The sequence below is a fragment of the Aphelocoma coerulescens genome, chromosome 5 (assembly GCF_041296385.1).
Source record: "Aphelocoma coerulescens isolate FSJ_1873_10779 chromosome 5, UR_Acoe_1.0, whole genome shotgun sequence".
Taxonomy (NCBI): Eukaryota; Metazoa; Chordata; class Aves; order Passeriformes; family Corvidae; genus Aphelocoma; species Aphelocoma coerulescens.
Window position 1 is genome coordinate 32006112 of NC_091019.1, and position 15968 is coordinate 32022079.

General features: G+C 39.7%; 1 protein-coding gene across 6 annotated transcripts in view; it reads right to left on the reverse strand.

Moving 5' to 3' along the window:
- Window positions 1-2036: 2036 nt before the first annotated feature.
- The window catches only part of SIPA1L1 (signal induced proliferation associated 1 like 1), a 208819-nt gene continuing 194887 nt past the window's right edge, over window positions 2037-15968 (reverse strand). For 5 of the 6 annotated variants that reach the window (XM_069017525.1, XM_069017526.1, XM_069017528.1 and 2 more), the window contains 7 exons: window positions 15052-15291; window positions 13809-13974; window positions 10930-11173; window positions 7790-7936; window positions 5447-5561; window positions 4880-4961; window positions 2037-4131 (listed from right to left, as the gene is read on the reverse strand). In XM_069017525.1, coding sequence (XP_068873626.1) covers window positions 3988-4131; window positions 4880-4961; window positions 5447-5561; window positions 7790-7936; window positions 10930-11173; window positions 13809-13974; window positions 15052-15291 — 1138 coding nt within the window. In that variant the 3' untranslated portion in view covers window positions 2037-3987. The remainder of the gene's footprint in view (window positions 4132-4879; window positions 4962-5446; window positions 5562-7789; window positions 7937-10929; window positions 11174-13808; window positions 13975-15051; window positions 15292-15968) is intronic. The other variant, XM_069017529.1, reaches the window with a different exon arrangement.

Genomic DNA, 15968 nt, shown 5'->3' on the forward strand with positions numbered 1-15968 from the left:
TGCAGAGCTCTGAATATTTCTATGAGCTTCTTTTCTCTGTAACACTGTCTTAAAAAGCCAGCAAGGATTTCCTCACCACTGCCATTATCAGGAAGAGGTGAAGGCATCTGTACAAGCCTCATCATCTCATTGCTCATCTCCCCTCCACTAGTAACCACCTCAGCACCATGTCTCTGCTACAGCTGCAGCAGTGGAGAAGGGACAGTACCATCTCTCCTCCAGGGAATCCAGCTTTGGATGCCATACCAGCAGATAAACTGCGACCTCCTCTGTTCCCCTGCTGTCTTGCAGCAAAACAAGTTGCTCACATACAGGACTAATGTTGAACTGTCTGCCAGGAGAGAACCGACTGCTTTAAAAGAGGATTTGTTAGCTGTCAGCCCAAAGGAAGACACTAAGAGATGAGAGAAGTATTACACAAAGGTTTTAAAAGCAGACCAGTCAATCCTCCCAGGCTGTGCCTGGTTTATGGGGACCTTTCCCTCAATAGGAAAATCTAGGGAAAAAGCTCTCACAATACTTGTTCACTGAATTGGAATACAATCTCCCACAGAAACAAGAGGCTATCCTGCAGTAACCACGCTTTCAGGTGAGTAAAACCTGAATGTGTTGCATTTCATCCCATCTCCTCTCCCTTAACACCATAACAACAAGCTCCCCCAGTCCCCTTCCCACCAGCCTCTCCCCACAATCTCTGCTACTGTGTGCCTCACAGCTCACCCCTTACCACACCCAGTTACCACCCTCTGTTACCCAGCCCAGCACCACTTCTGAGAAGGGTATTATCCATCATGCAAGCTGCAGCCCCTCTGTGGTGATACCTCCACATCCTGATTGGGGATTTTGAGAGAAGGCAGATTGCTGCTGCTGTACCAGCCACATCCAGCTATCCAAAAAACTGCCACAGGGAAACAGCACCTTTACACTGGAATGTAGACAAGGAATACAAAATTGTTTCCAGCAACATAAAACATTATTCTGTGGGAGAAATGGGTGAAACAGGAAGGTGGCCCCTATTACCCACACTGCTCCCACAGCCACCCACCTTCACCTTCTGCTGAGGCCAGTCACTGCTCTGGCTGCAAGGAGATGCCTGCAAGTTGGATCCTGCCCTGGTCTAGGCTGACCTAGTGCTGTGTGTGGTGGAGCGTGGGAACCTCTAGCATGAATTCATTATGAATGTGGACAGGGCAACTCCTTGACCTAAAGGAAACTTTCTCCTTCAACTCAATTACCAGGATCCAATTACAAATGGTAAGACAGCTAGTTTTCTTTCCAAGATTCAACCTCAATTTTTCATCAGATGTTTCTATTTGCTCTTGCTGCTTCAGAGCTCTCTTGGTCTGGTAACTTCACTGCTAGAAAGAGATGAATCTGCTTTCCCCACATGCCTTGTAGGGATTTATTCAGTGAACTGGAAGACACTTTCCCGCAGACTGACCTAGTTCCACATTTTTAAGCTGTGCGGAATGCTGATCCAGTGGGCCAAAAAAAACATCTGTTCAAAACACTTCCAAGGTCATCTCCCAAGTGAAAGATGGAGATCTGGAAAACAAAACAAATGGATTATCTGCCCCACCCTCCCAAACCTAAAACCTGATGTTGCATGCTCACAGGTTTGGCTCTGGGATGCTGAAAGCTCTGTGTGTCCTTGGGCAGATGAGCCAGGACAGTTTGGTTTTCACCTAAATTAGCTTCAGTCCAAGTAAGTTCAGAAACACTGATAAATTATAAAAAACCACTGCCTCTCCTTTACATCACTGGTGAAAGCCCAGAGTAACTGTTAAAGGCAGCAAACCCTTGTAAATGGGGGAAGAAGACACATTTGTCCAATAATAAAAGTAGAAAGTCAAGGGATGAAGTGTTTTTACATACCAAGTAACGGCCTTCAAAGTGATAAAGATTAGGAATCTAACAGAGAATGGAACTTGTGTACAAATAAGCACTAAGAAAAGTGGTACAAGAAGAAAGCAGGAAGAAATGGACACTCTGGAAAGTCTTAACAAATCCAACAAAATCAAAAAATGGTTTAGAAGAACCTTTAAAATGAGTTTTATTGTCAGAATTTTACAAGTAGCCTTCAGTGGCATCATACAAGAAGAACTCTGTTGCAAAACTCTAATAAATAGTCTGCCCCAAGTCCCAAAATATTTTTTGAAATAAAATAAAACCAAACAAAAATAAAAGAGAATAAAAGCAAGACTTCGGGATGCTCAGAGATGTTAGCAATATTTCCCATTTACAAATAATATCAGGCATTATATAAATCTCCTTCATACAAGTCATTAAAAAACCCAAGACATTCTAAACCTTTACAAAAGCACTCCAGAAATAGTTCCAAAGAGATCCATTTCCATGACAAAACATTAGAGAAGAACTCCATGGGGATTAGCATCACAAATGAAGTTTGAGGTTGAAGTGTAGTGTGTACTTGTGTGCAGCAAGATTAAAGAGCGTGAAAAAGGGATTTGAAGAGAGCATGGAAGTCTGTGACAGGACTGTGCCCGTGATTTTAATCTGTGTATTTGAGAATGTGATAAAGGGGAGTGAGAGGATGCTCTCGAAATTAACCCCCAAATACACTGCACTTTATGGAAGGCAATATTTACTAAGGTAGTAACTATATCCTCAGAAGGGAGTAGAAAAGATTTCTCAGCACACTGCACAGTTCAATGACTGAGCAGACTGCAGTGCTTAAAAGTTGTATTTTGACACCTAAAAGGTATTTTCTGTAGAGGTAACATGTTGTGGCAAGTTAGCTGTTCCTTCAAAGAACAAGAAATTAACTTTGCTGGCATGAAGCAGTTTGGGAAATCTCGTGCTAGACAGTTTCACTGGGGACTGGGGATTTCAGAGCTCCAATCCTGTCCCAGTGCTTTGAAAAATACACTTCTCTAATTCCCCTTTACATATTCCTCTATCTTCCATAGTAAAGGATTTATAAGATCTCTCATGCAATAAAACACAACTTGAATAAACTTTTCTCAAACCTGCTGTGATTTGAGAAAACCAGAGAAACAGAATGGGAGGGCAGGTACACAGTGACGGTTCGTGGTTTTTCATGGAGACATTTCAGGGGAAAAAAAAAAAAATCTTAATCTCTTTACAACTTCAGCTTAAGTCTCCTGCACATATGCAAGCAACAGACTCCCATGGAAGGGAAGGGGGCTGTACTTAACTGAGCACTGTTGCTGGATCGCTTATGTCTCAGCCTGCCTGATGTGGGTATGAATTGCAGCATGCCTAGTTTTGCTGTTTGTAAAGGTACTTGCAGCCACTGTTTCCACAGGAAACAAAGGCCACCAGAAATGCTAATGCCGTAGATGTGTGATAATATGCCTCACCCATGGCTCACCTCTCTAGTCTCTCTCTAAGCTGTGGTGCTGGTTGTACTGTACCATACACTATGGACACGCGCTCTCTGCAATGTATGGGAAGGTAGCACTAGTAATCAAGCGCAAATTGCTAAGGAGACATCTAAAACATTGCATTACATCCCCTTGTCTGTGGCATACTTCAGAAAACAATGTTAGAAGAGCAGTAAAGTAAACATTTCTTTCTAATTTTCTAGATGTCATAATATTTGCCAAAGCTGCAAGGAAAAGCAGATTACCTGAAACAGAGAGAAAGGAATTAATGGAAACAGAGGCAGATGGAACAGCAAGCCTGATCCTGGCCTCCAAATAATTTTGTACATAACAGATAAAGAGACAATGTGCAAAAAATAGACATTCACATTTTAGCAGTTAAACTTTTATTTTACCTTTTTAAAATTATTTACTTTGTTTTTTCTACAAAAGGCAGACATTGATTGTTGATCTGCAATTGTTCTGAGTGCGCGCAGAGATGCAAAAAAGGGTTATTGGAGGATGAAGAACAGGGAATTGCTCTGACTATACTTTCACATGTCATAATTAAGGTGGCATTAAAGCTTAAGTCCCAGTAATAATATTCATAACAGATAGTTTCCTTCCCCATACACCGCTCTCAGTTCATATCAATTGTGTTGAAAACCCATTCGGTGAATTTCTTCAGCTTTTCGGTTGCATTCTGGGATTCCTCCTGTAACCTCAAGTTGTCTTCCCGCAAATGTTGCACTTCAGCCTGAAGGCTGGCCTTGTCCTCTTTTTCCTTAGGCATAAGGAAAAATACAGATCTTAGTGGACATTTTAGGTCATGCTTCCTATCTATCTAGAGCAGTGAGAATCTCTTGAGAGCATAAGTCTCATTCTTTTTAAGGATTTTATGTGCAGTAACACATGGGTTTATATCCAAGGGACATTAGTGACATCTCCTTCCTCATGTTTTGCTTGCATGAACGGGATTTCTCTGTATTAGGTTCTAATATAGAAGCTGGCTACCCACGTGGTCCAATAAAATTGGACATGACCTGTTCTGAACGTACAAGTCCTGATGGTTAACTAAGCAAAAGGCAGGGAATCTTCCTGTAAACCACTTTCCCAGCTAAGAGACTTCATCTCACTGCAGCAGATCCTTCTTGGACCAAGTAGGCATTAAAACAATACGGGAAGTTTCCACAGCAGAAATTACATGTTTAGATAACACTGTCAACTTTTCAGCAGCAGGATACATTTATATGGACTAACTTCAAGCCTTTTGCAGTGTCACCTGCATTAGGAGTGGAGGTACTGTGAATCACCTTCCTAATTAAAGCAGAGGAATCAAACGCCTACAAATTCAGACACCCCATCCCAGCCGTGCATAATTAGAAGCCTGAGAAAAGTAGCAAAGAAATGTCTCTCATACAAGGATGAGACTGTCACAGGCTCAGGCATGGCAAAGCAGGCTTACACAGTTATTAGCATCACCAAGCACTAAATACATGTCTTACAAATCCTTCTGTAGATGAAATGCTTACCTTCCTTAAATCTTCTTGCAGCATCTTCAGCAAACCTTCCAGTTGGTCCACTTTAGAGGCGAGAGTTGGAGGAGATTCTTTACTGTTGAAAGCAGAAAACAAGAATAGGTATTAATATGATTTACTGTCTTCACATGGGGTAGCTAACAGCTTTGTCTATACCAAGTGGCTTTATGAAGTATGCATTTGGATACACCAAGAATTCACAAAATGAACATAATAAAGAGTACATGGAACACGTGCAGCACATTAAACAAAAGAACAAATTTAACTCATGATTAATTGGGGTCATCCCATCACTTGACTTCTTTCTACTTGGAACTTATTGTATGTGCCTTGAATTACCGTTGTTTTGGACAGGTTCATGAACATCTCAGACAAGAAAAACCTAGAAAAAGGTTCAACTGGACTTGAAATTCTTTTCTTTTCACCTCCTAATTTCATCTTCATGAGATCTTGTGAAGAGTTCTTGCATGAAGACTGGAGATGGCTTCCAGATAAAGATATCCCTACTCTTTGCTTTGGTTTGTAGCTGGGAAAGCCTGCACATCCGGTGCATTTACTTACCCTGTATAAGGCTTTATCTGTGCAGTAAGCTGGTCCTCAGCCTGATCACTACTGGAAGCAGCGCTCACAGGTCTGTGATTTTCATCAGCAGCAGCAAAGAATGAAGCTCGCTGAACTGAGAAGGCAACCACACAGAGAAAAAAAATGGCAGCAGTAATGATTATTTGTTCATGCACAGCACAATAGCTATGCTGCAGGATCTCAGCAATTTCAGTCTGTTTCAAGCAAGATAAAGTGATGATATGACATACCAATGTCCCCTTGACAGATGCAAACTGCCAGTGCAAGTCTTTGCACCAGGTTTTCCAGTCTACTGGATTCAAGAAGTACCGGCTCTGGCACAAGCAGCACTGTGCAGATCATCCTGGGTATGACTGCATGATACCACCCAATAACTTAGCAACTTTATTTAGTTTCCTTCACTCTATAAAGAATGCCTTTATCTTGAGGAAAGAAAAGCTCACTGTGCACAATTTGACCAATGTCACTTTTCAGAACCTGAAATTTTTTCCTTATGCCTTATAAAATGTTTCCAGACTGAAACATGAAACCTCTTTCCTGCCTTGTGTATCTCTTGTCCTGTAACTGTTCAAACGTTCTTACACATCTCTATATCACTGTCACGTGTGCTGTGACTGTAAACCACTGACTGCTCCTACCTCAGGAGTCTCCTAGCACAAACAGAAATATAAAGACTTTTAGCTTAATAAATTAACCTTAGCAGCTGCTGGGCTCTCACTGGAAGCAGAAGAGCATTGGTTTTTTCTGTTTGGCAAATTTTTATACTAGAGGTTGGTATAGCTCAGAGATCCAGGCAGTTTTTCTTTCAGCTGGTACAGATACTGCTATTTGTAACTTCAGGTGCTTGTGCTGAGGACACCAATTAGTGGTGTAGAAGAGGTGTTCAGGATCACAAATCAGAATTTAGGCTCCTTGGTATGGGTCAATCCCTAATGCCACCTGTCAGAGATTAGAGACTGGGATTATACTGAGACCAGGCAACCAAAGACTAATGGAATTATATTGAGATCCTTCTCCAAGTCAAATTTGAATGTATTTTTATAGCAGTGAGATGAAGCTGCCAGCTAACACATTACTCCAGCTTTTCTTCATCTGAGCCGTCAGTTTGTTATCTTGACCACAGTGACTGTGTTCACACTTCTAAAGAGAAACACAAGTCAGTCTGGGGCTTACCAAGTGAGGGATTCAGGTTAATGAGGACAGTCAAATAAATCTCACCAAAAACCAGGGGATCCTTTAAAGACAAACTGCCAACCACAGGGAAACGTGTTAAAACCTGACTTTCACCCATATGTGGTGATGAAAAAACCATCACTACAAATTCATCTCCTCTTGAGGACCATGGCTTACTTTGAATACTCTTCCCCAAGACTGCACAGCAGAGACATGAGCCAAGCTGCTTCTACAACTCCTGTGGCAACAGAGCAGAGGACACAAGAACCTCTTGAACACCCACAGAGACATGCACTGTCTTAATGATATGTAAGGTTACTACCAGAGAACGGCCAAGAAATCAAGTTACTTCACAGCCTTCTCCAACCATGCTGAGTAAGGTCTAAAAGATTCAGGATCAGTGAAAAAACACTTCCATGAAGGTGGGACAGCATATATACAGATATCAGGAATAGGAACTTCTCTTTAACACACCTAGAAGACCTTTCCATTGGATTCTAGTAATGTAAACTCTCTTTTGTCTAAACTGCATTTAATTTTAAGTTCAAATGTATCTAGGCAGTTTACAGTTCTCTTCAGTTTACTAAGTGTCATGGAGATGGAAAATACCATAGGATGAAACAACACTTACATGCAAATCTATGTCTTCGGGGTATGCAGAGGCAAGAAGGCAATGAAAAAGTATATACCAACAAGGCCTATTTTCCAAATTATCTTGGTAGCAAACTTCAGCTGCACTATGCATACTTCTTGCTAGTGCAGTAACCAATCATTAGTGTGCTTTTTCCCTACTATATAACTTTATTTTTGCACTTCTGTGCTGGATGCCTTTCCTACACCAGCTGTGATATCTTCAACTGCTTTACATGAAATGAGAAGTGACCAGTTTCACAAAGATTTGGCCAAACCACAGCACTGAGGAATTCCAGTATGAAGAAATGGTATCGAAGTATTACATACAAAGTTTCAGGCTCTTAACACTTAACTTGGTATTTTAAATAAGCTTAAGAGTCAGACTAAAGTAGAGAATTAAGAACAACAGAAACAAACATCAGGATTAAAATAAATCCAAACAACCACAAACCCCACAGTCCTTAATGAAACCTGCACAAAGACCAGCTTCCTAAGTGTTATATTCTGAAAACTTACCTTCAAAAGCTTTGGCAGCATCTACCAAGTTTGACCAGTCCAGATCAGAGGCAGAATCAGGCAATGGCATAAGACCAGGGTCTGGCATGGGCTGCCGTCTTTGCTCCTGGATATCTGTGAGGGAGCTGTCTGAGGCAGAAAACTCTCCTGGAGCGATGCAGAATAGATTACAAACTCCATAAAAATACCCCAAAATTCCTTTCTTAATACTGTTGCATACCCTATTCTTAACTTTTTTGGCACAGCACTTTTGGAACCAAAATTCAGAAGAATGTTTGATCAACTGCAGTTGACCAGATACAGCCCTTTACAAAGCAGTGCTCTAAAACCAGGACATTCGGCTCCTTTCTAACCTGCCTGAATCTTTGCAGCTGAGCACTTCGAAAGTCAAGCTCTGACTCCTCAGCACTGGAGCTGGGAGCAATACTCTTCTACCCAACAATTCCTGCCTCTGCACAAGCTAAAGATACTTCAGAGGGCTCTGCCTCTTGCTGGGGCATGTACAAGCCCTGGAACCTATTTGTTTCTGTAAAAAAACCCAAAACAAAGCAACAAAACCATGGGGTTTTTTTTCCTTTCTCTTTACAACCTTGTAAACCAATGGGAGCCGACTTAAATCTACCAAGACAAATGAGAACAAGAAAAGCCTTAGTATTACTTTCAGAGCATTGCACATCTCTCAGCAGTTTAGTGAAACCTTCAGATCTTTACTAAAAAATAGCCACACCCACCTGTAAGCTGGTGCATGGCTCACTATGGAAAAAAAAACATTGTCAAGCTTGAAAGCAGGATACAAAATCCTTGTCATTTTTGTGCAGATTAAAACAACAAAAGTGAAACACTTAGATTTTTATCACTAACTAGGACAAGACCAAACTGTCAAACAAGAATTATCTACTTTATTTCAGTTTACTGGCTGGACAATCAAAAAATGGGCAATGCTTGGTCACATGTATGAGCTCAGATGCAGCAACAACTTCCTTTCTCATGCCCTCTGTCAGGATGTAACAAAAAGTTTTGAAAACCTTGTAGGTAGTATTAGAACAGAGAGATGTAGGGGTGAGAAGATGGAACGGGCACCTGGGAGGAGGCTGCTGAGAAGATTATAGTGAAGAATTTGCTTGGATCAGAGAGAACAGAAAGACAGTGTGACAGGCAGGATATAATCCCAAAATGCCGTGAGTTGTGTTGTTTATTTCCCCTCTTTTTTTTTTTTTCTGGATAGTCTAGTTAAACTATATAACTTCAATAACTAAAATAACTTTGTAAGAACTTCAGCTCAATCATATTGCTGCCTGGGGAATAGTGACCAGAAAAGCTACACTGCATTCACTTCTTTGCTCAGAAATCTTGATTTTTTTTTTTTTTTTTGGTGCGTGTGTCTGTGCATATTTACTTTTTGTAAATGTAATTTCGGCTCAATATTAACACTGAGGATTCATGTCTTAGCTCTCGAAAGAGTTATTTTGCAAGTTGTTAACATGAAAATATTTCCAATTAGTGAAAAGATACATAGAATTATATTAAAACCTAACTATTTGAAAAGCTACCTGTTTTAAAAATGTGAGTTGGATTGTTAAGGCAGATGAGTAAATATGAGCATTTTTATCTCACCATTTTCCCTCTTTAAAAAAAATGGATGTACTCTGGAATCTTTGAATTTAAAGAATTTTGAATAACTGGAAGCCAACAAATACTTGTGCTATTCAATATCTAGCTTACTTAATCCTTTCCTCAGCAAAGTTTATGTGGGAAGACAATTTGTGTGCCACTCAAATAGCTGGTCCTTTTAATCATGCAGGCCCTACATTTTGAAGAAAATGGAAAATCTTGATTTGTTGACAAAGGTAGAAAGGCTAGGTGCTAGGAGGAGTTATCAGTTTGGTGTGGAAGAGAACATGACAGCAAAAGAAGGTTTTAGTAGTTTTCTTTTCGGAAAATACAGGCATTTCAATGAAAAGAGACCACGTGCCGCTTTCCACTTGTACTCAGATGGCATCACTAATCTTCTGACCCCAAGCCCTCAGAAGCCAAATCCTCCATCCAGTTACAAGTACATCCAAGTCTGCAAAGTTATTTTAGTACATATAAAAAATAGAAATGAAGTGAGCTCCGTTTCCTCTTATGCAAGAAATACGTTATACAGACACAACAGCTCATGAAAACGTCAGGTTCAACACTGAAAACTGATGCCTGGTGATCACAGTCAGATGAAAAGAATTTAAAATAGATTTCTTGATCAGCCTTCACAGTCAAATGTAGCCAGTGTAGCTAAATACAGACTGTGCTTAGGGCCCACTATAGTGAGTTAAATCTATTGATAGCCTTGCATTTTCCTCTTGAAACATACTACAACATGAATAAATCAGTGTAGACATGTACTTCAGAAAATATTGCACAATCCTACCCTGAGATCTACTTCTATCTCTGGAAAACAAACTCAGTTATAAAGTACGGTGGGAACCTGTGAAAATTCCCTTTCTCACTAACTGAGACATTCACATGCAGCAACACACAACCCATCAAATAATCATACTGAGACTTTTCAGTAAACTAATGGGGAAAAGCTAAGTGTCTTCTTGACAGCACTTTACAAATAACTTTTTCCAGTTAGCTGTGTGACTAAAATAAGTAATTCAATTGCTGTAAAATAGACAGGGTAAGGAAATGAATCTAAAAACAACTGGTGCAATAAAAGCTGTATCTGGTGTAGCTGTGTATCCAAATGTCCACTAGCATTTATCCACTTTTGTATCATTATTTTCCTAATCCTATATTCGTATAATCCCACACTAAAGGGACTGACACCTGAAGTTCTCTCTGGTGAATAACCAGGCATACATTATTTGTCCATTGGTCCAACTGATCTAGGTGACTCTCGGAAGAAATGGCAGAAACTTGCAGCCAATGAGGCAAATTTCTGTGCTCCCTCCACAAGGCAAATGCAGGACCAATCATGCCATTTTGCACTCACTGAAGTGAGGAAAAAAAAAAAAAAATTATGTTTTCAGTCACATGACTAGACTCTCCTAATTTGAGCAAAACCAAGATGGAACTACTAATTGCTGTAACAAACGTTTTCCCCCTAGATGATTCAAAAAGGATTCCTCACAAAGTCGAAAAATGGGAAATACACTTACCATGTAGTGATTTCATTCCCAAAGTATAGGATGGTCTCCGTAATGGCAGCGATTTTGGGAGAGAAGGGTAGGTGCTGGTGAATAGTACATCATTTGGCATGGCTTGGTCCAAGAGTGAGGCCCGTGAGGTGAAGAAGTGGTCCCTTTGACCACTGTAAATACTCTCATCTGACAAAGTCCTTTGCAAGGCACGCCTTGTGGTAGGAGTGCTGGGAAAGGGAGACTGACAGGACAGAGTGTGTGACTATACATTTATAAACACAAATAAAAAGAAATGAGAAAAAAATCATCAAAAAAGACGCTTTTGAAATAACTTTTAAAACCTTTTTTTAAATAAGAAACTGAGTATTAACATAGCATTTTTTCAGAGTGGACAGCAGAAAGAACTAAAGAAATTGGCTTTTAAGGAGATTGTAACTAGGTAACATATATATATATAGCTCTTTTTTTGCCTATCTCATGTTCTAACTTCTAAACACCCTTCAAATTTCTCCTGAAGTGGAAATCCCAGGCAGCCCTTGCTGACTCCAGAGCTGACAGTGTAGCAGAGAAATGGATACAGAAAGAGCCTGAATGCTACACAAACCAGAGTTTTCCCATTGCCTGGGGGAGGCTGCCTTCCTGCAGGCAGGGCACCAGCAAATGCCAACTAATTAGAAGTCTCCTATTACTGAACTACTCCGAACACTCACTACTGCTGTGGGTCTTCAGAAGTATTTGCATCAAAAGTAAGTAAATGGTCTCATGAATAGGGAGAACTTGTGTCCTACCCCCACAATCATCCCAGCTTCCTCCATGCTCCACAAAGGAGAAGGCAATGCTGGGGTAGCCTGGAGTTACACTCTAGGCTAGTGCCAGAGAGCTGCTATCATGACCATTCCCACCAGTAGAGACTCTGATTTTCATGAAACCTGTAGCAACATAGCTATCTTTAAGGCATAACATTTCTTTACAGTTTGGTTGAAATTTGGTCCAAAGGCTTTCATGGAGAAATTTTTACAGAGCCTCATTTGCTCCGTAAGAGAGTTTAAACCAAAAAAAGGAGAAAATGGGTTTTCCAAAAGGAGCAATTAAAAACAGAGTTGCATATTTGCACATAAAAATAGTCCTCTCTTCTCAGAGAGAAGAAAAAACATGTTTAAACAGACAATATTCTATTTCTGTGATCAAAATCCCACACTACAACGTGGGAGAAGAGCATGGAAGAGTGACTGTTGGTACTGTACACAGGAAGACAACCTGCCAATCCCCTCACCTCTTACAAATTTTAATATGAGAACATTGCTGGACATGTTTGTTTTATGATTAAGAATCAGAATTACTAAGATTACTTCCAAAGCCCAGCTATCATCAGAAGATAAGGAAATAAAGAAGCCAACTTTCTATTTCTCATGCCAATTTTCTATTATCAAATCCTCCCCTCTGTGTTGCCTCCTTCAGGACTTGCCCATCACACTATGAACCTGCATATACCATTAACACTACAGAAATTACAACTTCTGGTACATGGTTGTTACTAAAGCATATGGAAGAATGAACTGCTTTTTTTTTTTTTTTTTTTGCTAATGAAAAGTTCTGGTACCAGAGCAGGGGAAAGAGAAAAAGAAAAAGTTAACTTGTCTGAGAAGATACAGTGCCCAAATAGTAGGTAAAGAGATAAGAAAGGCTGGGAAGATAATACAAAGATGCACAAGACACACAAAATCACAGCCTAGAACAAATTCTACTGGCAAACAAAGCCTTTGTCAGGCAACAGACAGAACGGAGGAGGATTTTTGGTGCAGTGAACTAATGCAGGCCATTATCATTATTTTTCTTTTTTTTTTCCTTTTAAAGTGTCAAAAATTTTGTGTTGTAAGACTTCTTCTCTAAGATGAACTCTAAGTCACACAGCGGGCAAAATTAAGTTACTTTTAAAATGGAAAAGATACAATTTATTGGTGTGACAGAACATTGTTGCTGAAATTTATCAAAAGTGCAACAAGGAAATAAAGACCAGGGTAAGAACTGATTCACTAACCCCAAAGCAGAAAAACAGCAAACCTAGGAAGATATCTTGGAATTCTCTTGCTCTAAACAACCAACAGGAGGTGTTTGTATCACCCATGTCCCAATCCCCAGCAGAACTACCACAAACCTAAGAAAAAGGTATCTTGCCAATGACAAGGTTTTCTTATCTCTGGCCTTCAAAGCAACATCTTAAATAATCTGTGTATGGAACCCACACTTACAAGCTTTAATAAGCCACTTCAGGTTTTTACTAGCAAAAAAAGAAGTTACAGCTCTCTCTTCTGCATGGTTGCTGTGGAAACAATTTGGGCCCTGGATGACAAGCACTGGCTTTACATGGAGACTAGAAATCAAGACATTCTCTTCCAAATTAAGGATTCTAAAAATTAATATATGCACTTACATGTTATTCAGTGTATTTCGAAACACATCAGGAAATGTTTCTAACTATTCTGCAAAAATATATGTTTAAGTTTAGGGATCATTTTACTTAACAGGATTAGTGAGGTATAAAAATGTGCTTTTTGCAGGGAGTTTCAATACTGTTAGTATGTCACTGTCTAGCGGTGCAAGCAGAGAAGAACAGTTAAAATATGTAAGACAACGGTACAGGATTTTCCATAACCCAGCAGTACTAAATGTTCTTCGCCATTTGGCATATTAGTCTCTTTAAACCTGCAAACAAAGTTGTAATAATACTGCAGAGACTGTAATAATGAAACTTTTCACCAATTGTATTTCTCCGGCAATCAGTTACAAACAGATTATTTCCTGTCCATGATGAGAATTCAGGGAATGCCTCGCATTTTATTTTCCTGTTATGGGTGAGAATAGAAAAGATTCTATCTGTCTCTCTCTCTTTAACATACCTTAAAATTCTTCTGGGATTCAGGCGTTGGGCTATCAAGATCTATCAATTTCTTCAGCTCTTCTTCGACAGTGGATTTGGATGCTCGTTTTGGGGATGCTCGCAGGTCTCTTGCCGATGCCCGCAGCCGAGGGTGGGCCATTTCATTGCCATCACTCTGGTGACGTCTTAAATGAAATGGAACAGACACATTCAGGTCTCAAAGCCCTGGGGCAGGAGGCATGAATGAAACAAGAATTATAGCACCCTCAAGTTTTTAAAAGAAAAAAACTAAGTAGAGGGCACAGAGGATGGGAGAAGTTTCACTACTACAGCAAAGACTCACCTTAGTGGATGCCTGTGGAAGCACTAAGCTTGTTTAAAAACATCAACTAGCAATACATTAAAATATATCAAAGGTTAATGTAATACATTTTCCCAATAATGGACCGAATCCATTAAAATAACGTGCATTCTGTACAAAGCTAAAAAAATATGTCTTCAGAAAGCCCAAAAGCAGCGTATCACCAAGTTTCTTTAATATTTCAACTGGCTTTTTAAAATGTAGTTATCACAAAGTTTCACCATTTCCTTCTGACAGCCAGTTATTGGTATCATCTAGGGATACTGTGCCTGACTCAGTAACAGTCAAAAAGGTTTGAATAAATTACTTTGAAATAGGCTTTCTGAACTACTTGCTTTTTGAGTCATACTTAACAATATTTTCACTAGTAAGTTGTTTTCTCAATTTCTCTTCCAAAAGAGATGCTTGAACATTGTAATGCTGAGCTATCTTGACTTGCTTTAAGCTTTAAGACAGTTAGACTGGATACTGGCAGCAATCTTAACAAGGCAGCGTGGAATGCCAGAGTTAATGCATGGCATGCATGGTACTACTACACGGATGAAAGGTTTAAGTAAAACTCAGGCTCTACAATAAGAGGATTTTTAATATTTGCTCAAATAGCATTTTGAGTCACCTTTAAGAAGTCCCGAGAAAAGATAAGCTTTAATAGGACTGAAATCCATAGAGCTTTCTAGAAATGATAAAACCCCCAACTTTTACAAGTTAACAGGGAATGAGATTAGCCAACTATCAAATATTTAAACCCTACTCCAGAAGACTAGAGATTAAGTTCTACAGAAAATGAAGCATTGTATTAAATAGTCTTGAGCTCTTCTCTACAGAGAACTGTCAAAGATCAAAATGTTTCTTTTACAATTACAGCAAATGATCAAACAAGAGAACAAAAAAACAGTCTTACTTTCTTGAATCCATAAACCCCACTGAGTTTATTGTCCCCTCTGGCTTTTTCCATCCGATCAGATACTTGCTAGTAGCACCCTGGCGAGGGTAGAATGTCCTAGGACCAGATGAGGAGGAAGAGGAGGAGGAGAAAGAAGGTGCGAGCTGGGGAGAAGTGGCAGAATGAAGCTCTTCCTTAGGTGAGCTTCTGGCACTGGTGAAAACAACAGGGCTGGCAGAGTGTCGTGAGCTCATGGTACTAGGAGAAGAACATAAGAAAGACAAAAATTGCCTCAAATGTGCATAGATGGGTCTTGTTTAACTGGTTTTTAAGCAGAACTCTAGGCAGAATATGTTACTCTTATCAACAGCGGATAGAGTAGCAAAACCAGTTTGCTCTTCTTGAGGGCCTTCCACCAATGTTTCATTAAAAATATCTCACATAGTAACAGAAAAATTTTGCAAGCAACCTCTAAGGATGCGATATAACCACCCTTCACAAAATGGAAAATCTAGGGTTCATTGTCATTAGGCAGCTTAAAAGTAATACATGAGATTTTAGTTGAATTAGCAAAAAAGAACTGAAGTCCAAACTCTTGTTGGAATTCCTGCCTTTTAAAGAAAACATATTTTGAAGGAACTTAAGCAACAAGAAACATCTCTGTAAGACCCCGCAACAAACTAAAGAAGAAACCCATACAGCTTTGAAAATAGGGCTTTCTAAATTTCACCTGAAATCCAGTTATGTAGCATTTCTAAAGGAAAAAACCAAAAACTTAGATTGAGAAGTTAGAGAAGGTGTCTAACAGATATCATCATTCGTCTAGACAGAAAATGGAGCTGGGATGACCAACTGCAGCTTATTGATGGGAGAAGGAGAGGGGCTTTAGATGGAAGATACTCTTTAGTTATGCTGATATTAAAATCTGATGGAAC